The 26,172-nt window shown below is 37.4% G+C and overlaps 1 protein-coding gene across 2 annotated transcripts in view; it reads left to right on the top strand.

The window, feature by feature from the left end:
* Positions 1-26,172, top strand: part of CPED1 (cadherin like and PC-esterase domain containing 1) — a 265,116-nt gene that overhangs the window by 52,890 nt on the left and 186,054 nt on the right. For both annotated transcript variants that reach the window (XM_008705809.2, XM_008705811.2), the window contains exons 3-4: positions 2,616-2,722; positions 9,934-10,009. In XM_008705809.2, the coding sequence (XP_008704031.1) occupies positions 2,616-2,722; positions 9,934-10,009 (183 nt within the window). The remainder of the gene's footprint in view (positions 1-2,615; positions 2,723-9,933; positions 10,010-26,172) is intronic.

Below are 26,172 nucleotides of genomic sequence, written 5' to 3'. Positions count from 1 at the left end.
TTGAGTGGAAACAATTAGCATTTTTCAGACTGGTGGCAAGAATTAGGCAAGAAGTATCTGGAGAGATTACTTGAAATTTTTGGCTATACCCTATTTCATTTTAAGGGCCAATATATGTGCCATAAAAGTATTTTTGAAATATTAATTTTAAATTTAAAATATTTGTTAAATACTTTTGAGAGGTAAGGGGTAACTCTTATGAATGTCAAGAAACTGTATGGCACTTTATAAGTTTTCCTAAATTATTTTTAATGTTCAGGTCTCTCATAGATGGTTGAGGGCAGTGACTGTACTTTTTTTTTTTTTTTTTTTTTTTTGCTATTTACACTCATAATTCCAGTACGATGTCCTGCTCATAGGAGGTTCTTAATAAATTAAATGTTTTGAATTATTTAAACATGTCTTCCAGTTTTAAACATTTAAGGCTTAAATATATATATTGTAATCAAATTGAGAAATTGTGTGTATGCCTTGGGTAGTGAAGTGGGCATGTGTCAGAGCTGGAGGAATATAAAACATACTGTGTTTTTAATGCTCAAACAATACAGTTCATGATTTGAAATCCTCTCTTTGTATATCCTTGTCTTCTTAAAATATTTGGTTGAGTATATTATGTCAGGAGGTTTCTTCTAGAGTTTTAGTGTTTCTTGGGCTAGAAATAATATTGAATGAAACCATCATTGTGTTTTCCCTTTTGAATCCATATCAAAAGGTTTTGGCTGAAAGTGCCAGGTGCACATTTTCAGTACAGTAGTGGAATCATCATAGAGCATTTGGTTTTGGCTCTAGGAATCCATTTGGAGTTTCCTTCAAAGTGAGGATGCATGGAACAGCATAGACCTTTCAAGCTTATAAGGCCTGGTGGCTATTACATAGAGAGATTTCTCACACCCCTAAATCAACTGCATCATTTCTCCATGTCCCTTTGAACTGTTGTGCTATATTCCAGCATCTTGAGATACATCGAGCAAACGGAGAAGCTCTAGGACAAGAGCTCATATGTTAACTTGAGTTCAGTCATCTGGATTCCTTTGTTTGGCAGAGAGGTCTCTCTTCTAGGAACAGGACAATTACAAACAGAGGAACCAATAGCCCAGAGAGCACAGAGCTTGTCAAAATGTAAAGGACTTGTTTAGTGCAGAGTGAAATGTCATTCCTGATAGTCATAGGTCACTCTTCCTTATCAATCTTTCTTTGTTTTTTTCTATAAAGCGCTTCTTTGAAAGCATTATGGGTTCAAGTGAGACATTCTTTTGGGAAAATTTTTTAAAAGACAGGATTTGATTATTTTCTAGCTTTTTAGATGCCACTAATATCTAATGCAAGAGATGACTTGCGAGGTCTGGCATAAATAGTTACCAATGGAACATATCTCAGGACTGATCAACAAAACAGGCCATGTGTACAGAAATTGCTTAATTTTTTAAAAGTAGATTTCCACCCAAAATGGGGAAGTTTCCCAAGTAATATCAATCCTTTCACACATTATTTAGTGTTATTTTTCTGATTATTTTTGAGATACCTACTTCTATATTGTCTCTGAAGTAGCATGTTTACTACCCTATCATGGGCTAGTTATTCATTCATTTAACAAATACTTTTTTAAGATTTTATTTATTTGAGAGAGAGAGGATGTGCGAGAGTGTCTGGGGGTGGGGGAGTAGGGACAGGCAGACGGAGAGAGAAAAGCAGACTTCTGTTGAGCAGGGATCCCCGCTGCTGATGCAGATCCCAGAACCCTGAGCAGAAGGCAGATGCTTAACAGACTGAGCCACCCAGGCGCCCCTCAATTAACAAATATGTTTAAAGCACCAATTATATGCAAGACATGTTGATAAAAAATAAATAAATCAAATAGAGTAAGGGAAAATAAACTCATAACACACAAATGTTAATTTTCAAATGTTCAAGTATTATGCAAGAATGTACTCTTCTGAGATTATTTTTGCAAGTTACTAGGATTTATTGGCAAAGAGCTTTGTCCTTGGTAAATAGCTGAAATATCATTTATTTCGGTCCATGTTATACTCTGTATTTTGAGCTCAACTCTGTTGTCTATAACTAGACCACAAATTCCTTTAAGATAAAACCTGGGTTTTTAAAAAATTTTCATTGAATTTTATTTTCTGCTCACCACAACTGATTTTTTGTAAGAAATCTTATAAAACTGTAGCTGTTTAAGATTTGTGAAAAGTGATGGTGATACCAAAACCTAGAACAAAATATTTGGTGTTTTGACTTCTTATCATTATTTGATTTTGCAATCGCCCCTTATCTTAAAAGACTTTATAATCATCTTTCCTCCCAATCTCCAAATAAGACTTCACAAATTTATAAAAATAGTGACTTAAAACATTTAACTTTTAGTCTTTTAAAGGAGTTTTATGACATCGTTTTAGATAAGTGAATTTTCCCTGATATAATACTAAATATAAAAATGTTTCCAAATTAGAAAAGTTGAAAATTTCAGTTACTTCAAATATTAGCCTTTAAATATGTTCAGAGTCATTTTTCTTGTGTTTTAGGATTTAAATAAAAACATTCTTAAATCTAAAAATGGTGCCTTCAAAAATCTGATAAAAATTATTTGTTTTTCGATATTCTTTTGCTATTAGGTGACTTGGGCTCTTGGGATCTGCTCATTTGCCTGTCTTCTAGGAAAGCTGGTGGAAAACCTTGCATATCCAAGGAAGATGTGTGCCATTTAGGTTTACATCAAAAGGTAAATATTCTTTTCAAAATGTTCACAGATTTTAACAGCCCTTTTGGATATTAGCACCAGCATTTCTTGGTCCATAATATTATTTTATATGTGAGAAAAGCATCAAAATTAGTAGCTATTTCTCAGTAGTGAAATAGTATTGTAGTAGCTACCCTGATTATTCGATATTTTTGAAATTAACATTCTTGATATCTCCTTCCTCCCTGTAACTCAGGACTCCCTTGGCCTTTGGGCTGAGTCCATGATTTTTTTTTCCTTCTTGTAAATCTTTGACCATTCCTTCTCTGTTTTGTTCATAGCCTCCTTTCCTCCGCTCATACTTTAGATGTCTGCGCTCCTTAACACCATTCCCAAGGTGGTTGATAATTCCCAGAAGTAACAACTAAAATTCAAGCATTTTCGCAGGCTTCAGGCTCACATGTATAACTGCCTGTTAAACATCACTTTTCTATCACACAGACACCTCAGACTCAACATGGAGAAAACTAGCTCGTATGTTCCCTGCTAAATCACTCCTACTCTTGCATTCAGTCGCTCGGCAAGACTTCTTTTTTTTTTTTTTTTTTTTTTTTTTTTTTTTTTTTTTTTTTTTTTTTTTTTTTTTTTTTTTTTTTTTTTTAATGATTTTTTATTATATTATGTTAGTCACCATACAGTACATCCCCGGTTTCCGATGTAAGGCTCGATGATTCATTAGTTGTGTATAACACCCAGTGCACCATGCAATACGTGCCCTCCTTACTACCCATCCCCAGCTTATCCCATTCCCCCACCCTCCTCCCCTCTGAAGTCCTCAGTTTGTTTCTCATAGTCCATAGTCTCTCATGTTTCATTCCCCCTTCTGATTACCCCCCCTTTCTTTATCCCTTTCTTCCCCTACTGATCATTCTAGTTCTTATGTTCCATAGATGAGAGAAATCATATGATAGTTGTCTTTCTCTGCTTGACTTATTTCACTTAGCATTATCTCCTCCAGTGCCGTCCATGTTGTAGCAAATGTTGAGAACTCGTTCTTTCTGATAGCTGAGTAATATTCCATTGTATATATGGACCACAACTTCTTAATCCAGTCATCTGTTGAAGGGCATCTCGGCTCCTTCCACGATTTAGCTATTGTGGACATTGCTGCTATGAACATTGGGGTGCATATGGCCCTTCTCTTCACTACGTCTGTATCTTTGGGGTAAATACCCAGTAGTGCAATGGCTGGATCATAGGGTAGCTCAATTTTTAACTTTTTAAGGGACCTCCACACTGTTTTCCAGAGTGGCTGTACCAACTTGCATTCCCACCAACAATGTAGGAGGGATCCCCTTTCTCCACATCCTCTCCAACAATTGTTGTTTCTTGCCTTGTCTATTTTTGCCATTCTAACTGGCGTAAGGTGGTATCTCAGTGTGGTTTTGATTTGAATTTCCTTGATGGCTAATGATTTTGAACATTTTTTCATGTGTCTGTTAGCCATTTGTATGTCTTCATTGGAAAAGTGTCTGTTCATTTCTTCTGCCCATTTTTTGATTTGTTTATTTGTTTCTCGTGTATTGAGTTTGAGAAGTTCTTTGTAGATCTTGGATACCAGTCCTTTATCTGTAGTGTCATTTGCAAATATATTCTCCCATTCCGTGGGCTGCCTCTTAGTTTTTCTGACTGTTTCCTTGGCTGTGCAGAAACTTTTAATCTTGATGAAGTCCCATAAATTCATTTTATCTTTTGTTTCTCTTGCCTTTGGGGATGTGTCATGAAAAAGGTTGCTTTGGCCGATGTCGTAGAGGTTGTTCGGCAAGACTTCTGTTCTATCGGTAATAAGCATGATCAACCACTCTGTCACTTCCTAAGGTAGAAATCTGGCCTTCACCTGTGATCTCTTTCTCTCCTTTGTCATCTTCATTCTGTCAATTACCAGTACTAAGGAATTTAATTCCTAAATACTTCTCAAGTATCTTATTTCTCAGATATCCATACTCACTACTTTTAGTGTGACCAGTCACCTTATTTTACCAAGTAAATTGTAGAATCCTCCTTACTGCTTTTTTCTAAAGTATTTTGCCCCTGAAATCCATCCTGCCCACAGTTATATTTGATGAAAAATAAAATGCTGAACTAACCTGGTTCCTCCTGCACTTAGATCTTGAATGGCTTTATATCAACTACAGGATAAAGTCCCCAGTCCTCCTGTGAGTGTCCACCAACCCCCAAGCAGAAGACAAATGCCATACTTGAAAGGATTTAACTGAAGAGAAACTAATGAAGCAGCTACTTACTGAGGTTTTGACAAAATAAGAGAAATATGATTAGAGAAAATCTAATAAAAAAAGATTAGGGGAAAAAAAAAAGATTAGAGACCCCCAGGGATCAGAAGCCTTGTAAGATTTTACTACCCTTGGTCTAAAGAAGGGTATATAGAAGGGGTGGTTAGCAAAACCTAATTAGAGCTGGGGCCAAGACAGAAGGATCACTGCTATCAAGTAGGGGGAATGCAGCCATTGCCAAATCACAGCCCTGCAAAGAAGCAGCCAGGGAGATAAGTACTCTCTCCACTCCTACTCACCAATCCCTTGCCAAGGCCTACTATTGGTGCCACGCATCATTCTAAGTGCTCACATATTTATGTTCATTCTTTACATATGAAGAGATTGAAGCACAGAAAAATTAAGAGAATTGCCTAAGTCCTAGCTAATAAATGAAGCAACCGGGATTCAAACTCAGGCAGTTTAACTTCAAATTTTGTTTTCCTAACCACATCACTATACAGTATTTCTAAATAAATATTTAAGACTGCATTTACAGCCTATGCTAATGAATATTCTTAAAGAATTCATAAGTTCTGAATGATACATATTAGATAACTGTCACTTTAGAGCATGAATAATTTGAAGCTTTATGAACCATGACTTATTTATGTCAACATAAATATTCAGAACAGCAGTTGCTTCAGATTTGTTGGGGATTCTTAGATGAACAAAGAAAGACCCCCTGCTCTAATTAGGATTACTCATCACATCAGAGCTTTGGAATCTAAGTGCTTAATCAAAGAGATCAGAAAATTTGTTATAAAAAATGAAAGGCCTGGAGTCTCTCTAGTCAGAAGGAGAGGAACATGATTTTAAAACTGTGTTGGTCCCTGTGATGCTGAAAGTGAAGTGAGGTCCACTATTTGGGGTAACACTAAGTTTAGTAACTGGGGCTGTATTTCACCTTTAACGGAAAGGTTCTAATGTTTCAAGAGCAGAGGGATTCATTTCTAGCTCTAAATGTTTGTAGGATTAGCAGTCCCTAAAACCAGGATGCTGTTTTTAGTACTTGGAGCACTGAGAACTACTGAAATGGCTCTTGGTATAAAGCATTTGAGCACATTTTCAGGTGAATTTGATGGAATGATAATTGCATGGGAGAGACAAGGAGATAACGACTCTTCCTGTCATTAATTCTCAACCTTGTGAACGATACTGAACAGCTTTTGGAGAACATCTGAGTTTTGATAAAATAAACAATAAAATTGTGTACCAATCCAATGAAGAAAAGGAACGGTCCCTTAAGGTACAGTGTGAAATGTGTGTCACTCTCAGTGTTCACGGTGAGCCTTCCCAATTTTTTTCCCGGGGTCTTTTCTTACACTTTATAAATAGTCCAAATTCAAATGTCTACTCTCCTTAACGAGTTCATGGTATTACTGTAGTCTCAGTTTTAGTTTATAAACACTTTCTAAATGTTTATAATTGATAGACTCTTGTTCTTATTAATGAACTGTGTCTCAAAACAAGAATGATTTTTTTAGGGGCGCCTGGGTGGCGCAGTTGTTAAGTGTCTGCCTGAGGCTCAGGGCGTGATCCCGGCGTTATGGGATTGAGCCCCACATCAGGCTCCTCCGCTAGGAGGCTGCTTCTTCCTCTCCCCACTCCCCCTGCTTGTGTTCCCTCTCTTGTTGGCTGTCTCTGTCAAATAAATAAATAAAATCTTTTTAAAAAAAAGAATGATTTTTTTACTTCTGCTTCTGGTAATATGTAATAGAAACAGTTTAGATATAGATTACCCAGAGATTAGGATTGTGGAAGGTATGTGGGGATTGAAACCTTTCTAAATGTACATTTCCTTTTTCTCAGTTTGATCTCAGAAATATCCCAGGGCTCAAACATCATTATCATTTTCCATATGCATTTTAATCCTTTCGAAGACATGAAAGGTTTTATGCCAAGAAAAATAGCAACTTATATGAAACATATACATATGTATATCTGTATGGAAAGCATTCAAACCCATCTCAAAAGCATTATATATCGAAAATAAGTATTTGGGTGATAATGATGTGTCAGTGTAGATTCCATAAGTATAACAAAGGTACCACTCTGGTGGGGTGGTTATTTTGAAGGAGGCTGTGTATGTTTAGAGGCAATGGGTAGATGGGAAATCTCTGTACCTTCTGCTGAATTTTGCTGTGAACCTTAAAACTACCTGAAAGTAATAAAGCCTATTAAAAAATAATATTGCAGTGTTAAGCTGGAGAAGCTCATTGTATAAAAGTCAGCTGATCCAAGTTAAAACTTCTTTGACGTTCCTTTTGATAATGATGCAAATCTTATATATTTTATGGTGTACCTAAACATAAGAGTAAAAAGCAAGCACTAGAATATAGAAGAGGATTATTAGGTTTAACAATGAAAATACATGGAAAATACATGTAATATAGTTGATTTGCTGTAGCTATATGACGCATAGCCCTTGAATATGTTTCTTTGTGCCAAGTTATTCAGTTTAACTGCTTAGTTTGGTGCTCTGTTACAGAGTAGAATGGAAATGGTATTTCTGGTGTCACGTGTCACCTTGGTTATATCATCTGTTGAGACTCTGTGAATTCCAAAGATGTGCTTTAGAGGAAGGAACACGGGAAGAGGTCATTGAATGGGGGATGGAAACATAGAAGGCAGAAGTCTGAGGGCAGTTGCTTCCCCTGGCTTGGTCCTGCTTTCTTGAAGCAAGTGCTTTGTTGATCCTGAGTCAGTTTTTTCTTCTGACCTCAGGTCTCATGCAGAAAGTCACCTCTCTGATGGGTCACAACGACCTACACTTCTGCTGGAAATCTCTGCAAACTGTACTCTGTCTTTGCAGGATCTATACGAAGTCTTCTGTCCCATGAGTTCAGTTATGGTCATCCATTAGACCAGGACTCTGGTATTCCTTTCAGTTTGTATAGGGTGGGACAGCAGTTCACAGATGCTCTAAGCAACTGCTAAAACAGCACATGTGCTCTGAGCTCTTCGAAAAGTGGGAGAAAGTTTTAAACTGGACCTTGTCCACACATAACCTTTAATGATACTTACCTAATGCTACTTTTCTTTCTGGGTCCTTCTATGAAAACTTCCACATAGTCAATAGCAACTGAATGATTTTGCCTGATGTGGGGAGAAATGGGTCAAGTTTATTGACTTTTAAAGCCTTTGACAATCTAATTTAGAAAGTTTCTTTGTGTATTATCTTTTTTAAAAAAAACAACCTTTAGTGCAGTTTCTCCATACTTTTGCAGTATTCTATCTCTTTCCTCTAGCCTTTTTTAGCAAGTCTGAATCCTAAACTTAAGGACCTTCTGAAAACTCTTCTTTGTTTTCTACTTTTAGTTTCTGAACTTTCTCATTTTTGAATTTGGGAAATATAGACCTCCTAACATCTAAAGTGTACTATAGTTGACAGCCTTTGCACTCCCAGTGCCATAAGAATGTAAGGGACTCCGACTCTGGTATCTTTGGAGACTTTCAAACTTGGGTATGTAACACTGTTGCTCCCGCAGATTCACAGGAGCTGGTTCTGAGGACACGCCGTGGGCTGAAGTTCACTGTTTGCTGACTGAATGAATAGAGTTAACAAGATGGCAAGGGTTGGAGAATGTTTAATCAATGCACTGTTTCAGAGCACTCTAAGCAAATCATTTTGTAAAAACTACAACTGATGATTGAATTACTGAATTGATAAAAACCTTAGTGAGACAGTGGAACTCAGAGACCAAAAAGGTGTAAGAGAGAAGCAAAGTGATGTGCTCAAGGTCACGATTCAAGAACATTCATTCAATGTCATAAGTGGGACGATAACCTGTGTTTCTGGTTTGCTCTTTTCAACTGCAGCTGAATTCTTTTTAAAGGGCCTCGTCAGTAGGACACAGTGGAGAAACTATAATACTTGATAAGTTCAGAGTGAGTTAATTTGAAAGTAATCAATAAATTCTCAGAAGTGAATCTGATTTGCAAGCTAATTTACTATGATCTCTTTCTGTTGGTTTTAACAAGGCTTTGCCATGTGGGACATTCTTTTTGGAATTTGGTTGATAATAGCCAGATAATCAGTCTGTAAATTCAGAAGTGAAGGGAAGAATTAAATCTGTTTGTGTCTTTTCTTTTTTTTTCTCTTTTGTTATACTCCCAAAGTTTACTACCCAATCTTTTTTTTTTATAATTTTTATTTTATTATGTTAGTCACCATACAGCACATCCTTAGTTTTTGATGTAAAGTTCCATGATTCATTACTTGCGTATAACACCCAGTGCACCATGCAATATGTGCCCTCCTTACTACCCATCACCGGTCTATCCGAATCCCCCACCCCCCTCCCCAGTTTGTGTCTTTTCTTTACAATTAAAATACATATTTGAATTTATGTTAACGTCTATGAAGCTTTCTAAGAACAAATTTTTGTTAGAAGACAGTTTTGCAGTGACTGGACTTTATATCTGGAAGCAATAATGCCCTTCAATGTGAAGTGAAGTCGATATATTAAAGTTTGAAACAGGATTAGCACTGAATTTCCACTGAATGTTTGTGATTCAAATCACTGAGGGCCTTTGGAACTTCAGAGTTTAGTTAGTTTTGAGGTACGTTTAGTGCTATTTTCTGCCAAGGCATAATCGACAACCGGTCAAGTTATTTGTATTACTCTATTTGCCATAAGGACATAAGTATTTCCTTTTAGTTTTACACATATCATGGCTTTGAAATAAGGTTTTCAGAAGTATTCTCAAATATTTTAAAAATTTCCAAGGGCAAGTTTTTGTTTTATATTACCAACTAAACCACATTTTTGTTCTGGATTTGAATTCAACAGAGATTTGAAGGTAGGGTGTAGACAGGGTAGACAATAGTTCACAGCTCTACCCTGTGGGTTTTTGCATTTCCTTTTTCTTTAGCATTTATGAATGTCTAACTCACTAGAATCTTTTTACTCCTTTCAGGTAAACATATTACCAGATATACAGCATCAGCTTTGCAGAAAAGAAGGATTATGTCAAATAATTAGAAGATTTCCAGGTAATCTTTAGTTTGCTTCCCTATGCATAAACATGTGAGATATGTAGGCTGCTTCAGCAGATACTGAATAATGAGATCTCAGATCCTCATATTTAGTTCCTCTATCATTCCACTATCACAAATCTTCCAGAATCCACAAGGTATTGCCCATGTGGAGATCCTGATAAAAAGGAATACAAGCGTAACATTGGTATTCTTTCTTTCAGTTTTGCCTTCTAACTTTCTAGGTGAATATTTCTTTCTTCCTTTGTCTTTAAAATAATTGCTGTTTTATTTTAAAAGCAATTATTATAATTACTAAAATACTTCTTAATTATATAAAGCAAGGTTTTAAAAAATATATTACTTCATGATTAAGTAATTCTTTTTTTTTTTTTTAAGATTTTATTTATTTAACAGAGACAGCCAGCGAGAGAGGGAACACAAGCAGGGGGAGTGGGAGAGGAAGAAGCAGGCTCCTAGCGGAGAAGCCTGATGTGGGGCTCGATCCCAGAACTCCGGGATCACGCCCTGAGCTGAAGGCAGACGCTTAACCGCTGCGCCACCCAGGCACCCCAATGATTAAGTAATTCTGATCTTAACAAATTTGTTTCTGCTTTTTGAAATTCCCTCAATTTCTCTGTGTGTTTCAGACGGGATACTGAATGAGTAAATTCCATGTCTTGACAACATTAGAAATTTGGGACAAAAATTACCATCTCATTTTCTCATAGATTCTCAAGGTGAAAAAAAAAATCAGATGGTCTGTGAGTCTTCATAGATCAAATTACAGCTTACTTTAAAACCCATGAGTGAAAGGGTTCCTCAAATTTCTTGTTTAAAATCCATTTAATGTTAAACAGCTTGTGCCCCTAGAAAGTATTTCACTATATAATTACAATTGAGATCTTCAGAGCTTCAATTCTATTTTTAAAAATTTAATGGGTGTCGTAGTGGGATCAGAAACCTCACATCCCATGGGGTTTTCTGTGGAGTTTCTGCTTCCACACAAAACATACACCACATTGGTACGTCCTGTTGTAAAGATTACAGTCTTCTACTGTACTTCGTCAAGGATTAAAATAAAGTAAAAATGGGGGCGCCTGGGTGGCTTAGTCGGTTAAGCATCTGCCTTTGGCTCAGGTCATGATCACAGGGTTCTGAGATCGAGCCCCACGTCGGGCTCCTTGCTCAGCAGAAAGTCTGCCTCTCCCTCTCTCTCTGACCCTCCTGTTTGTTCTCTCTCTCTCTCTCTAAAAATAAAAATAAAATAAAATAAAGTAAAAATGAATCAACAACTCAACTTTAAATTTAAGGTATTCGTCTAAAATTTTAAAATAGCTGTCTAAACTTGGTTCTATAGTTATTGTTTTTATATAGCAATTGTAACTGACTCCATAATCTCTAAGTTCTGTTTCATTTTGTTTCTGTAAACTTCCAGCTGGGTAGTTTTTTTATTTTATAAAAAAATATGTTTTTGTGAGATGCAAGTAAAATAATTACTTCCATTAGTATATTATTAGTAAGTATCTAGGGATCCTTTAGTCAATTTGAAGGAAAAATTTTGTTTCCATTTTGAACAGAGCCTGCATATTTTTAAAGTATGTTTTTCTTTGTTGCTACTTACATTTCAAAATGATTGATTCAAAATATTAAGTTTCTTTTGCTTTGAAATTAGCAGAACATGTAGAATCATAGGAATAAAAGCTTATTTATACCCAGAAATGGGTTACCACTTTTAAAAAAATTCCCCAAACAACTCTTACATAAGTTCATATTTTATATTTTGCTTATCTGCAATTAAGAAGGTTTTAACTGTCTTCTTTTGCTTTAAATGTTATTTTTTCCTCAAGAACCTCTAAAGGTTCTAGAGATAATGTGTTTAAATTTTCTCCACTCTGTCTAGTGTTTTAATTTTCTATTTAGCTCTGTGGCTAGCAGGATGATTGCATGGAATATATAGCCTTTTAAATAAAAGTATTTCTCCTATCATGTTATCTGTCTCTAGCTGAAAATAATTTCTTAGATGTGTAGCTTTAGAGGACAGCATATAAGGCCACAGCATTATTTTCTGATTTAAGCTTTGTAAACAATAGATTTTGTTGTAGACTGTTGCTATGAATATATACTTTGTGATATAAACTCAGTATTCACAAGATTAAAAACATTCTATTTGTTGTGAAAAGTGAACATTTAATATTGAATACAGTTTAGATAGCAACATGTTAGTACCTAAATATATACTACTGTTAAAGAGATAAGATAGTAAAACTAAGCAAACTACTTTACAACTGAGCCATTTTATTTAAAGCCAACATGGCCTGTGCCATTTTAGGCTGTGTTTCATTTGGAGGTAGACGAGACACAAATTTTTGAAACCAGGAATTTTTGCTCTGCCACCTGTTAGCTCTATGATTCAGAGGTAGTTGGTTTTTCTGTTTACTTTTTTTAATCTATAAAGTGAGGCTAATAAAACCCATTTCATAAGTTTAATTTTAAAAACATAGTAGGATATATATATATATAATATATATATATATATATATTTGGATTTGAAGAATAAAGCATATTATATATCATACCTAACACATAGTGCTCCAACAATGGTAAATGGATCATCCTAGATTCAAAACATCAAGCAACAGGACTCACAGTATTTAATATTTTTTTCTCTTTATATGATTGATTATCACTATGATTTTGTGTTTCTGGCAAAAGCCGTGAAGGGTTTGAGACTTCACCCTATTTCCAAGCTCACAAGTCTGCCTGCCACTGTTTCCCAGGGCACAGGCAGAAGATATGAGACTCCAGGGTCAGAGACAAACAACTCTACTATTTACAGCAACAGCAGTAGGCAGACTACCAGCATTTGCACTGGTTCACTGAATCCCAGTTCCCACAGGGTGATGCAAAGTGGGCTAGGTGACACTTGTATACTTAGTGGTCTGCGTTTCAGTAGAGGAGCTCTGAGCTTCAGGAGTTAGAATGTTTTATAATGGGCAGTGAGCATGTCTGCCCTTTGCTCCAGAGAGAGACATTATTTTTGTTATACTGGACAAAACCTTCTCTTTGCTCCAGAGTGAGACACCATCTCTATTTTTCAAGGCTATCTGCTATATAAATATCTTCGAAAAGATAGTTCAGAACAAAGATTGTCAGTGCCTCTGTTTGCAAAATGTACAGAAATGTGAAAGATGCATGGAGAAGTGTCTCCCAATAGTTTCAGAGAAGAATACCTGACAAGTTCTAGCTCTGAAGCTTAATCAATGTATAATAATTCTGAGCAAGATTTAAAGCCTAGTAGTGCTTCTGTTTCCTTGTCTATAAAAATGCAATGTTTGGCAAGGATTAATAATGTTGAGATTCCATGATTCCACTGTGCCTTTTGTTCATACAGACATGCTGTCCCAGGCTTTATCTTAAGCAGTAGGTGGAGATAGCAATGCTAAGAGAGGAGGGCTGACCATACTGGTGAACGTGGTTGGGACCGTGCGTGTGTAGCAGGACAGAGATTGGGTCAGAGGTAGAGGAGTGTTTGAAGACAGCATGTGAGATTAACACAGTCTGTTCCGTTCCATAACCAAACTGAATGTACCTGCCATTAGACTTGTGACTCACTTTGAAAGGTACAAAGCCATGGAATTTTTACTGGCTAGCACAGAGATTTATTTTTACCTTGCCATTTAATGCTTTGCCTTTTGAAAAAAAAAAGTTTCATAACTTTAATTGGGTGAAATTTCTGGCTAATGTTTTTGTTCCTTTTTAGCAAGTTTGTTTTTTAGATAAAAAGGATTTCTTTCCCATATTTGAGATATAAATACAAAACAAGACATCAGAGAATGGTTTTACTTGGGTTGTGAGTTGTTGTTTTGTTCTTTTTTATGCAGTATCATCATCCAGCAAGCCCTGGTTAAAAGCGTGCCAAATTTGGGGGCATTGCTCATTCTTTCCAGTAGTTTTATCTTAGCTATCAGCATTGGCTTTCACGTGAAGCTTGAAATGTACCCAGACTTGATGCAAAGGTAGCATTTGGAACACTTTCAGATCTGTGTCCTCATTTTTATAGTAACATGTAGGTGCATGAAGAAAAAGGAAAACAATAAAAAAAATAATCTTTTGTTATATCTAAGAAAGACTGGACTTTAAAAATTTATAGATGTTTACTACCAAGTATAAAACATATCTTTAAAATAACAATTGAAATTATTTTTAAGTATTGATCAATAATAGTTATTTATCTCATGGGGCACTGATGATTGTTTTTAATATTCCAGGTCTAAAAATTCCTATTTATCATATGATATGCACGAAATATTGTCAGGTAGTTGCGTAGCTTAGCTTGGATTTAAACAAAGCAATATGGAAATTGTCAATGCTTAACACCATTTGAGGATTTTTGTTGCCTTCATTTTTTTCCCTCCCGTTTGCTATAACTTGAAGAAATATTCTCCTTCAAACAAGTCTACAAGAAATGGGAACATTGTCCTTGTTAAAGACTGGGGACTTGTCTCTACAAGGCAACCAGGCAAACTTTCAGAGAAGGCCAGCTTGCTTGTTCTTTGTCCTCTCAAATGATGACATCCCCTCTCTGTGTCTCCTGTGTGTTCCTTCATGTTTCTGTCTTTCCAAAGACTTCCACCTCCTGTCCCACACATGAGTACATCCTTTATGTAAAACATTCTTTCCCCAAGTAAAACTGATCTCTTTAGTATGACTGACTTCAGCTAGGTGATAGCAGAAAATAAGCTGATGGAACTAATTCAGACTAAATTACACCCTTACCCCAGTCATAAGCCTCTTAGATGTATTTGCATTTTTATAAAGGAAGCTTGCAAACCCAATGAATTTCTAATTGGTAGAATTTCTAGAAGTGCATTCAGATTCCCACTCAGTTTATCGTCAAGCCATCCACTTCCAAAGCCACTTGGATCCATCTACTCTCTCTATCTCTATCATGACCAGTCTAGTTCAAGCCAGCATTCCCTCATACCCTCCCCCCTTCCTTTCTTGCCTGGAAAAATCCACTCCATTACTGAGACTCCGGCCAGAGTTATCTTTCCCCCGTCCCTTTCATAAATAAAGCAAGTTTATTAGAACTTCTCATAGCAGTCTGTCTAGGGACTAAACATTGAGGGCCAGCTCTCTGATGCTCTGACTTGATCCAAAGTTAGATTTTATCTAGAACAGAAGTCACACATGCAAATGTTGTCAGGGACCTGGGGTGTGACTTAAATAAATTCATAGCAAATTCAGAAGCTTGAGAGGTCAGATAACCTACACATTTTCAGATTTGGCCTGCCATCAAATTTATAGGCTCTTTAACATAAGCCATTTGGTCTCCAAGAAGAGAAGAGGAGGTGAAGACATGGGAAAGTACAAAGCAGTACCACATGGCATCCCCCAGATGTACCTCAACAATGTTGCAGTGTGAGAAACTTAGGGAAAACTCCCTCATGTTTCTCATCCCTATAAAATTCGCCTACCACTGAGATTCGGGTCCCATCCAGTGGTCATCAAATCCATGACTTTCATTTCTCATCAACTTCAGCATCCAACTTTGGTAGCCTTGCTTGGTAGCCTAGCACTACCCCATCTTTGAAAGCTTACTGATTCATGACTTTATCATCAATCTTTCTGGCGTTTGCACTTTTTCAATGCCAGAAGCTGGAACCTCAAATGACACTTTTAGTACTCTTGATTCTGTTACTTTCTTTGTCAGCCATTTTTGGTCATAATTCCTTTCTTACCAGGCCTGGACCACTTAGTCTGCCACTTGAAATATTTCCCTACAAGCACTTGGCAACATTTGTATTTTTTCTTCCACACCAGCCCTTAAGCCACCAATTATAGAAAAATCCTACAACCTGACTTTTCTGCTTCTACATAACAAACACTGGAGGAAATCATATGAGTTTGCTGGGGGGGTTTTGGTTTTGTTTTTCCTGAGGATGTCTTCCTCACTTGCTAAAATGGAAAGAAAAATCATACTACTTTGCAATTGTCAGCTCAACCACTACTACCACCACTGCTGGCTAGTGGCCCCTGAAGCAGCCTGTCCTAATTTCTCTCTAAAATACTTATGAGAACATACACACACACATGCACAAAATTGAAGAACTGTGCCTAGCACTTGCATTATAGATGTAGGAGGAACTTCCATGCCTCCTAAGGCTGATGGAAGTAAATTGTAGTTCTTAATGCTCTGTTTAATTCTCTGTAGGTAGAGAAGACCCTCTTCCTCTGTGGTCGGGGTGTATTTCAAAGGAAGAGCCAGCAGAATGTGCTGATGGTGTGGCTGGGGTTTGTAAAAGAATGTCTGCAGCAGTTTTAGCCAGCCATCATTTGGGCGAAACAAGTTAGATACCAGGAATGGTGCTTAATCTGTCATTCAGCTGTAGGTCCCAGAAAAGTCAAGTGGTGAGACAAGGACACATTCCTTTCAAATTGAGCGTATTGTTTTTAAATGAAGAAAGTATAAAGAAGAAAATAAAGATCCTGAATTCACCAACCCAGAAATAATGACTAGGAACGTTTTTGTGTATTTTGTTACTCAAGCGTATTTTCCAAGTGAAGTCAATTTTTGGGGATTGACACTTTTTTTCCTCTGTGTTCCCATTGTACCATATGACAGCCTCCATTATAGCCAAGTCACATGGTATCTTAGCTGTCAATTGTATTTGTTTGTCTTCCCACAAGGACTGAGTCTCCCTGAGGGCAGGACCTTATTTTTCACTTCTCAAGTTCAGTGCATGGTAATATTTCCTGGTATATAAAAGCCACTCTAGTATTTTTATTTTTATTTTTTTTTAAAGATTTTATTTATTTATTTATTTGACTGAGATAGAGACAGCCAGCGAGAGAGGGAACACAAGTAGAGGGAGTGGGAGAGGAAGAAGCAGGCTCATAGCAGAGGAGCCTAATGTGGGGCTCGATCCCAGAACGCCGGGATCACGCCCTGAGCCGAAGGCAGACGCTTAACCGCTGTGCCACCCAGGCGCCTCCACTCTAGTATTTTTAAATGAAAGACCAGAGAGGATGTTAATGGAAGTGATCAGGGCTATGAAGGAGAACCCTACCCAGCATCAGAGGGTCTTGGCAAAGCTTGGATGGATTCATCCATTTACCCATTACAGCCTCAATGTTGAATTGATACTTTGAGGCAAGGGATGGGGGCAGGCAAATTTGAAAATTCTGTCACATCCCTCCAAGGTAGAATTACCCATTTTAAGTAAGAAGGTATTTGCACTTATGAGAGTACTAGAGAACTGTTACACTATTACATATATGCAAGGCAGAAAGATGCCAATAATTTACATAAGGTAGTTTCAACTTCTAGGCGAGTTCCACTGCAGCCAAAAGACTCAAGACCTTAGTGCTTTCTAAAAGGACAAGCTTATCAGTTTCTCTCACAGTTCCTTGATCATTCATGCAGGCCAGACATGGACATGTACTTCCCTAAGGTAGGCTCCTATTTTTGTACCATTTCAACTCAAAGTTCTTTAAATATTTGTTCACTGTTTCTTTAGAGGAGAAGCTAAGTGCAGACTGCCAGAAGGATGGAGTAGGAAGATAGTAGTGAGAATTCTTTCTCTTTCCTACCCAGTACTGTTTTAGTACTTCATGTAGACTAACTCTCTGGGCAGTTTTCTTCATCTTAATGGTCCTACATTCAGAGCAGAGGAAATCCAATACTTCTTGCTGACTATTGTGCTTTAGCACTTTTTCTCTGTGGAAACTGTGAATGCCAGGGTGTCTGAGATATGGCCAGAAAACCTAAATCAGAAAGATAGAGCATTGATCTAGAATGCAGTGAATGTTACGTGGATTATTTTTCTTTTTAAACTCTAAACCTTAAAAAAAAAATCTCAGAAACCCTATTTAACAAAGAAATGGAACTGATTTGATCAATAATGGGTAGGATCCTACTCTCTTCATCCTTTCCTTTGCTCTTGTTTTTTCATCCTCTTGGTGGCCCCTAGAAGCAACTTCCTGACACCTATCGACCCCAGCAAGAGTTCAGTCTGGGAATCATAGCTTTAGATAAGGAGCTTTAGAATAGAGAGCATTAATAGCAGTCACTGGGGGTGGGAAATATGGTCATGATTCTATTTGTCCAAGTATGAAAGTTAGAAATGTTCTTCTCGTTCCTTCCTGTATCCTGTTCAGGTTTTTGGCCACCTATGGGAGGGAAGTTAATGAAAACAGAAATAAAATTTTTAGAATGATCAAACATGCATTTTTAAAATACCTTTTGCCTTTCCTTTTCGTTATGTCTTTATGACTTTGGTAAGATACATTCATTATGAAAAGATTAGAAAATAAAGATAAACAAAAAGAAAGGAAAATGTAAATGGAGTGCAATTACATACTTCTTTATACTTCCCTATTAATATACAATTTTTACATACTAGAGTAATAGACACTTGAAGTGTGAACAAATTACGGCATATTTATCAGTGGAAAACTACGAAGACATTTAAAATGATGGAAATCTATATTTATTGGCACAGAAAAGTGTTTACATTAAAAATGAAAGAAGAGTAATCCTTGTACATGCTATACATAATCTAATTTATATTATTATATGTTTTGCCAATGTATATAATATCCATATATAAAATGTATATTAACAATGTTTTTAAAAATATATTCTTACATATAAACATACATATATTTATTCATTCAGTACTCGCAACGTATCTCCATAAAGGAGATACTATTATTTCTCTTTTACTCAAGTATAGAGAAATTAGGTACATTTCCCAGGATCACGCATCTAACAAGTGCACTTAGGCACTATGAGTCTGGAGCCTGCTTTCTTAACGATGTCACTCTGCCCAACTCCTCAGCGTGGTATTCAAGGCCCCCAAGGGCTGAGGCAGTCTTCGCTCTTGCCAGGTCTCCCATTATTCCCTCAACCTAACTCTGCTCAAGCCAAACTCCTCCTTCCGCTGTCCCTTCAACAGCACACTTAACTGTCCTCACCTCTTCCTGCCTTTACCCTAATGACCTCAGTTGAACTTGATCATCTCTTTCAAAGACCCTTTTTTCCAAATACAGTCACATTCGAGGTACTAGGGCTTAGGTCTTCAACATATGAATGTCAAGGGGACACAATTCAACTTGTAATAGCCAGAGATGGCTGGAGGAGGCAGGGAACTCTGATTGGCTATTACACCAGATCCATGTGGAGAGAGAACTGATCCCCAAGGGAAGAAAGGGATATTGGATAGACAAAAACAACTTGATTGGTTATGATAAAGCCCAATGAATTCCATACCCCTGCCCCCACCACAGATCATTTTAAGTGAAAGAATATTTATCTTTCTTCTCTTCAGCACCCACAGCCGGATACTGTCCATTGGGTACTCAAGTACCCTTCTGCTGGTCTGTATGTGACTTTGTCTTTCTGCATCCTGCTTAGTTCTTATTTCCTGCCTCAAAGCCCAGTTCTTACATGTTCTCAGACCTTACCTCTGCTCTCCAGAGCCAGCTAATTTAATAAATTAATTAGTGCTGCTATGCTCTCCTGTTTCAGATGTACTCCCCACCACCCCCCCAGGACATACTTCAACCCAAATGAATAATTCTATTGGTAAGAATTTTAGACACCATCGCAGACCAGTCAGAACCTCATGGAAACTGCCGAATCATGCAAATGTGGCAATCACCTACACAGTCTTGACCTAACCATAAAATTCACTGCTCTGCCTGTGAGACATAAATCTCTAAGTTAACAAATCGCAGCCAAAATCAAATGGAGGTTTTTGGAAAATGATAGCATAGCTTGCTCCGTTTCCTTCAACGTGGGAAAAAATATCTGCTGTTCAGTATATAATTTGTTGGTTGGAAACTAGGGAATTTTCCTCCCACTTGGCATTTCTTAAAAAGTAAGAAACAAGCTTGTCAGTGTGCCGAGGATATGTATATACTGTGTAGGGCTTTGTGCCTGGCCGCTGGCAAGATGGAGAGGAAGGGCAGTGGTAGCCGGTAGCACTGGGATATGTGGATGAAGGGGAGATTTAGGAGACTCACTTTGCCGTCTTCTCTTTGGGAGAAGCTGGACCAAGATCACTGACCCAAAATTGCCTCTTGCTCTTGTGTCACTCATGGCTTTACACTTTGCACATTTGGCATTAGGCCAGTTTGAAAGGGACAGCATGTCCATTTTTCAGTAGACATTTGGCAGCTCATTGACATCTCTGAAGTTGTGCTAAAGACCAACTCACTGAGGGCTCCCTCTGCTCTTTGGTACGGCAAGTTTGGTAAACCTTTACTGGTCTGCGACCTCTGTACTTCACGCCGCCATGTAGGTATCTCTATTTCACTTGGAGCTTGTTATCTTGCACCAAATACTGTTATATACCAGAGGCAACATTGCATAGCACACTTTTAATATGTATGATTCTGATTATTAATTCTGATTTTCAATGGATCATAAAGGAAGAGGTGGTAAGACTGATATTCACTTTTGTTGTCTAAATCTCTATGGCAGGCCCCTATTTACTTATTTCCATGATAAAATAGGCCACTAGCATTGCATTTAAACAATGCCAAAAAAACTCGTTAAACTGTGAAGAACTTCAAACAATAAAACCGGGTTTTTTTGCATTACGTAATGAAAACTCAGTAAACTATATTTGTTCTTCATGGATTTGATTATTATGTCATCTCAACCTGCATTTATTAATCGGTGGTTTTATATCTTGCTGTGTGTACACACATTCCATGACTTAGTATGTAGTCTGCTAAAATAAACTACACTGTTTGTTAGCATTTTCCTCAACAATTACATCACCCAAGCAGTTCTTCCTGAGCCACTGTATCTGTAACAGAAATATTAGCAGTGAATCTGAAGTCTTAATAAGATACCTGAAAAACGTTAACTTGCTTTAAAATAGACAAAAAAGTTCTTACAGAAGTAGCCAAACTTTTTATTTTTAAGCAATCAGGGTCTGCGCTGTTTGGGGATTACAGGAGCTGGGTTAAGAAGGTTGCAGAAAAAAAACAGGTTCAAGGAATTAGCTGCTGAAGTGGTGAAAATTCATACTGACAATTACATACTTGATTTGTGAGTAAACTCAATAAGCGAAGGAGAACTATACTGTAATTTTGATTCATTTATCTATGCATTTTTAAATCTATCTAGATAAATGAATATAAATATATGTTAACATATACATTTAATTTTTGTATTAATTAAATCTATCTATCAAGAAAGAGTGTGTGTGTTTGGTGTTGGAGAATATAATGTGTGGAACTTCAAAATAATCTCTCTTCCAGGGGCGCCTGGGTAGCGCAGTCATTAAAGCGTCTGCCTTCGACTCAGGGCGTGATCCCGGCGTTCCGGGATCGAGTCCCACATCAGGCTCCTCCGCTGGGAGCCTGCTTCTTCCTCTCCCACTCCCCTGCTTGTGTTCCCTCTCTCGCTGGCTGTCTCTCTGTCACATAAATAAATAAAATCTTTTTTAAAAAAAATCTCTCTTCCAGTCTCCTTTTCATGGTAGAAATAGATATTGAACAACAAAATTGCAAGTGTTATGAAAGAAAAACATTGTTAGTAAGTTTGCTCTGGTCATATCTCCATTCATTCATTTTCATGGAAGTCTAGGACCATGAGCTGACTTTTGGTTTGCAAAATATCATCAACATTAGGAAATAAAAGCCCAGTAAAGTGATGCATTAACTCTAATGCACACAACGTCATAAAGAATATGTTATAGAACACATTATTCAAGGGAAGACGCTTCTTGTTTTGACTAGTCTCTTGAACTTCTCATTGTAAATGTAATAATTAATAGTACAATTTATTAGGACCAATACATTTTAACAAGCATTTAATGTCTTCCAATCTGACATATCCTGTTGAAAAATATATTGATAAAGACCCAAAATGAGACTTGGAATAAGCTATAACAAAGTCAAATACATTTATTTTCCTAAATAGAATCTTAGAATCCTTCATTTGTTGTTGAAGTTGTGATTAGAAAGGATACATATCTTGGCAGAACTATAATCAAGTGAATGAATGGGGTAGTTTGGGAAGCTGTCTTACGCTGATGATGGGTTGGGTGTGCTTCTGTCTCGGAAAGAAGCATAGACTCTATTACATAGTAAACCCCATTCAAATCCTCTGATTCATTACACCAGTAACTTTTGAGACCATTTCCTTTAAATTTCTCTTAGCACCATCTATTGGTAAAATAATGGAACTTTCTTTCCTTCTGAGTCATTTTAATTAATGACATCATAGAGCCATAGCAGCTGTACAATCCCAGTGTCCATTTCATGAGAAAATGTGTAGCATCTCAAAGGGTCAACTTACCCCAAAGAGGACAAAAGTAGGTAATTCAGTCATATCCACTGAGAGGGCTTTTGAAGGTTCATTTTGCCTCACCCATTTCTGAGCATCTATAAGAAAGTATGTACTGGTAAGAATTCTAGCCTTCTACCTACTGAAGGCAGAAGTCAGGAATCCTATGGCCCAGGTATGAGAAGACCTGAATTCCAGTTCCACCCAACTGCTAACTACAGTTATGTGACTCTGGGAGAAGTGCTTGGTCCATTTGTGCCTCTTTTCTAGGCTTGTGAAATAGGAACAATTATCCTGACCATTCTATTCTCATAGACTTGTCATGAAAATGCTTTATAAAAGAATATGTATTGTAAATCTATAAAAGTAATATGTAAGGCATTATTTCTATATTACTCAGGATGTCCATGAATATACTTGGAGAGGAAAATTAAATGAGGCTTTCAATTTTCCACTTTGTCATAAAACTGTCACAATAACATATATTGTTCTTTTTGGAGGCATTCTGAGATGGAAAGAAGTAAGCAAGTATTACCTAGAGTGAGAGGCTGAATATAGATAGTCATCAGAGAATAAATACTAAGTTTGGGTTGTTTTGTAGATAATTATAGTGGGGCTTCTTGATTTATGGCACTGAATTATTTTATAGATAAATTACACTAAAATAAGAACAGAAGGTAACATTAAATTGTTACTATATGTCAGACACTGTCAAGCACCTTACATTTTCCTGTAAGTCTCTATAACCATCTGTGGGGCAGATACTGTTATGACTCCTTTAGATACACAAACAAAAGCTCCAAGAACCTCTGGGAAACATTAACTAGAAAGAAGCCAATCTATATCTAAAGTACTATAATATACCCCCTTTAATAAACGTGAGCCACCATACTATATTTTAAACTTGTTTTATAATATAAGAAAATAAGAAGGGAGCTATTTAAGAAAGCTAATACCTGGGCCTAATGAGAAATTGAGCTTGGTTACCCATTTTGTGATGATGATGATGATGATTCTTTCATCAACTAAAATAACCCTTTTAATTTCTTATTTATCATAATATTTACATATAAGCAGATGTTATGTGAATTTGCACAGGCAAAACATTGTTTGTTTTGTTGTGTTTTAGTCTTTAAGTAGGGAACTCAACAGCAGGTGGAAATTGCCAGCTCTGGGTAGTGAGAAGCTTGGGTCCTCAGCACTTTCTGTCATTCCCTCTTGAGGGTCCTCTTGACGTTTCCTCTGTTAACCTCTTTTCTGATGTGCCCACTCAAGGCTCAGCTCCCCAGACCATCTACAGCTTTTCTAGGTGGAGTAGAAAATTTACCACCACGAACCTCACACTGCAGCCCTATGCCTGGGGTCAGGGGTGAGTCAGTGGTGGGCATAGCCACCGCTCAGGTCTGGGCCTTTGGAATTCTAGGAATGACCCTGGACCACTTGGAAGGGCCAAGAATTAGTTGTCCTGGCTTTCTGAAGCTGCTTTTCTGATCTTCATGGGAGGGTTTTTAGAATTCCCTTGATTGTGCAGCCAGACAGGTTAATAAAACACCAATCTGGGGGTGTGGATTAAAAAGTGTAAGTAGAACCAAATTATGTTTTGTGGGAAATATATGATTTCTGTGGAATTAATGGTTCTTGAATGTAGTTTTCAGAGCAAGTAATTGCTTTGACCTGATTGCACATCTGCTGTTGGATAGTGGCTAGGGGCAGACGGAGCCAGACTGAGTATGTGTGAATCCCATCTTGCCACTTAATAGTCCAGTGTCCTTGGGCAAGTTTCTTACCTTGTCTGTGCTTCAGTTTTCTGTCTGCAGTGTAGGGACAATAATGGCTCTGTGTCCTAGGAGTGGTAAGAGGATAGGGTGAATTAATACATTTAAAGTACCTAGAACAATGCCTTGTACAGAATGAGCAACCCACAAATATTAACTATTATGATTGTTGCTTTAATAAGTATTTTCTTTTTTTTTTTTAAGATTTATTTATTTATTTATTAGACAGAGAGAGACAGCCAGCGAGAGAGGGAACACAAGCAGGGGGAGTGGGAGAGGAAGAAGCAGGCTCCTAGTGGAGAAGCCTGATGTGGGGCTCGATCCCGGAACGCCGGGATCACGCCCTGAGCCAAAGGCAGATGCTTAACGACTGAGCCACCCAGGTGCCCCTTAATAAGTATTTTCATAAATATTAGTTGATGATTACTAACTGCTACTTTTATCTAGTTTGGTGAGATGCATGTTTTTCAGAAAATGTGGAAATAAAACTAGGATCTTAAAATAGTCACAAAAATATGTCTTCGCCTCCACTATACTCACCATCTTCAGGCCCCTTCATCTCAAAATTCTGCTGCCCGTCACTTTTGGGTCATCTTTCCTTTCCTATCAGACCCCCACGCTTTTTTAGTAGCAAATATACTTGTTGGCCTCTGGTTGGTCTGGAAGGTGAATATCTCTAATTTACCTGTACACACAATTTCAACAAGACAGTACAATGACCAAACTTTCGTATAAAGGTCAAATAAAAAGAAAGGCTTTATAATATAAAAATGTATAGGCTAATACGTAAATTTTAGGCACAATGACACCATAAAGTGTCATGAAATTGTCAAATTCTCCACTTATATTGTGAATCACTATAAATGTGACAGATACAAATTCAGATTGGTGCAGTTGTATCTTAAGGAAACTAAGATTCCAGGGGTCACATTTCTGTTGGTGATGTGCCTTTCCAAAATGGTGAATAACTCGAGAAAGTCACAAACAAAACGTAGTCTTCTCTTTCTTAACCATGGAATTGCACACCTGTAAAATTCTGTGTATATTAAAACTGGGTAAAATGCTTAGAGTTTAATATAAAATGGAGTCAAGCTTTAGGTTCAAATAGTCACCATCAGGCGTTTCACCCATGTCAGTGTCCAGAGAGACATTCAAAAGTTATGCAGGATGAGGGAGAATTTGTTGTTGTACACAGAGTGATAGTCAACATAACAGTGTTGTGGTATGCGCACTGGTCTATGAGAATGGATGCCTAGTTATTCAAACAGATGCTGGTCTTTGCACCTAACCAATGCCTTCCAAACAAACATCTTCTTTATCCTACACAAAGCAGACATCTCGCACTTAGTAAATGATGATCTTTAATCCATTTCATCAAATTTCATTAAATGTTATCCATTAAATTTCAGTAGCATTCTTAATCATTGTGATGCCCTCCGATATCCTTGTTGTCTTCGAGGGTTTATCCCGTGTGCTCACGAATGCAATCCTCTCATTCCTGGCTGCCATGGCCACCATCTACTCTGCTTCTGCTCTGCTGCCCTGTGTTCGTCTGCTGCTGATGTACACCACTGGTCATGCCCACGAAAGGTGGCGCCCCATGTGGCAGAGGCTGCCGCTGCTATGCCTGTCATTGTCTGTGCTAAGGTGCTAAGCCCCGTGTCAGGGATACCAAGGTTCATGCTGTGCCTGCTTCTCTCATGGCTGCTGCTGAAACTATTGGTGCCACATCCCATTGTAACACTCACTGTTTCGCCAATGGGCTGAAAGTCTCTTGGTAGTCTCAGAAACCTGAATAAATCAAAACTCAATTGACTTAGTAATAAAAAAATCAGTAGTTAAAATCCTTCTTTATAATTTTTTTTTTATTTTATGTAACGTTATACTCTCAACCTCTCACAGATAATTGGAAAAAAATTTGCCTTAGTATTGTTTTTGCTCTGACCAAAACCTGCAGTGGAAGACAGGCTGTGGTATATAGGAACAGCGCACTAGAAGCTCCCCTTCTCTTTGTCCCATTATCCTTGGACTTATCTTGCCAGCCACCTCTTTTCTCTTTAGTATAGATTCCTTACTATTAGGCTTCACCTACAGTT

This window comes from Ursus maritimus, unplaced genomic scaffold (genome assembly GCF_017311325.1).
Source record: "Ursus maritimus isolate PB19 unplaced genomic scaffold, ASM1731132v1 scaffold_3, whole genome shotgun sequence".
NCBI lineage: Eukaryota > Metazoa > Chordata > Mammalia > Carnivora > Ursidae > Ursus > Ursus maritimus.
Note: the sequence above shows the minus strand (reverse complement) of the source record. Positions and strands in the feature narration are given on the sequence as shown.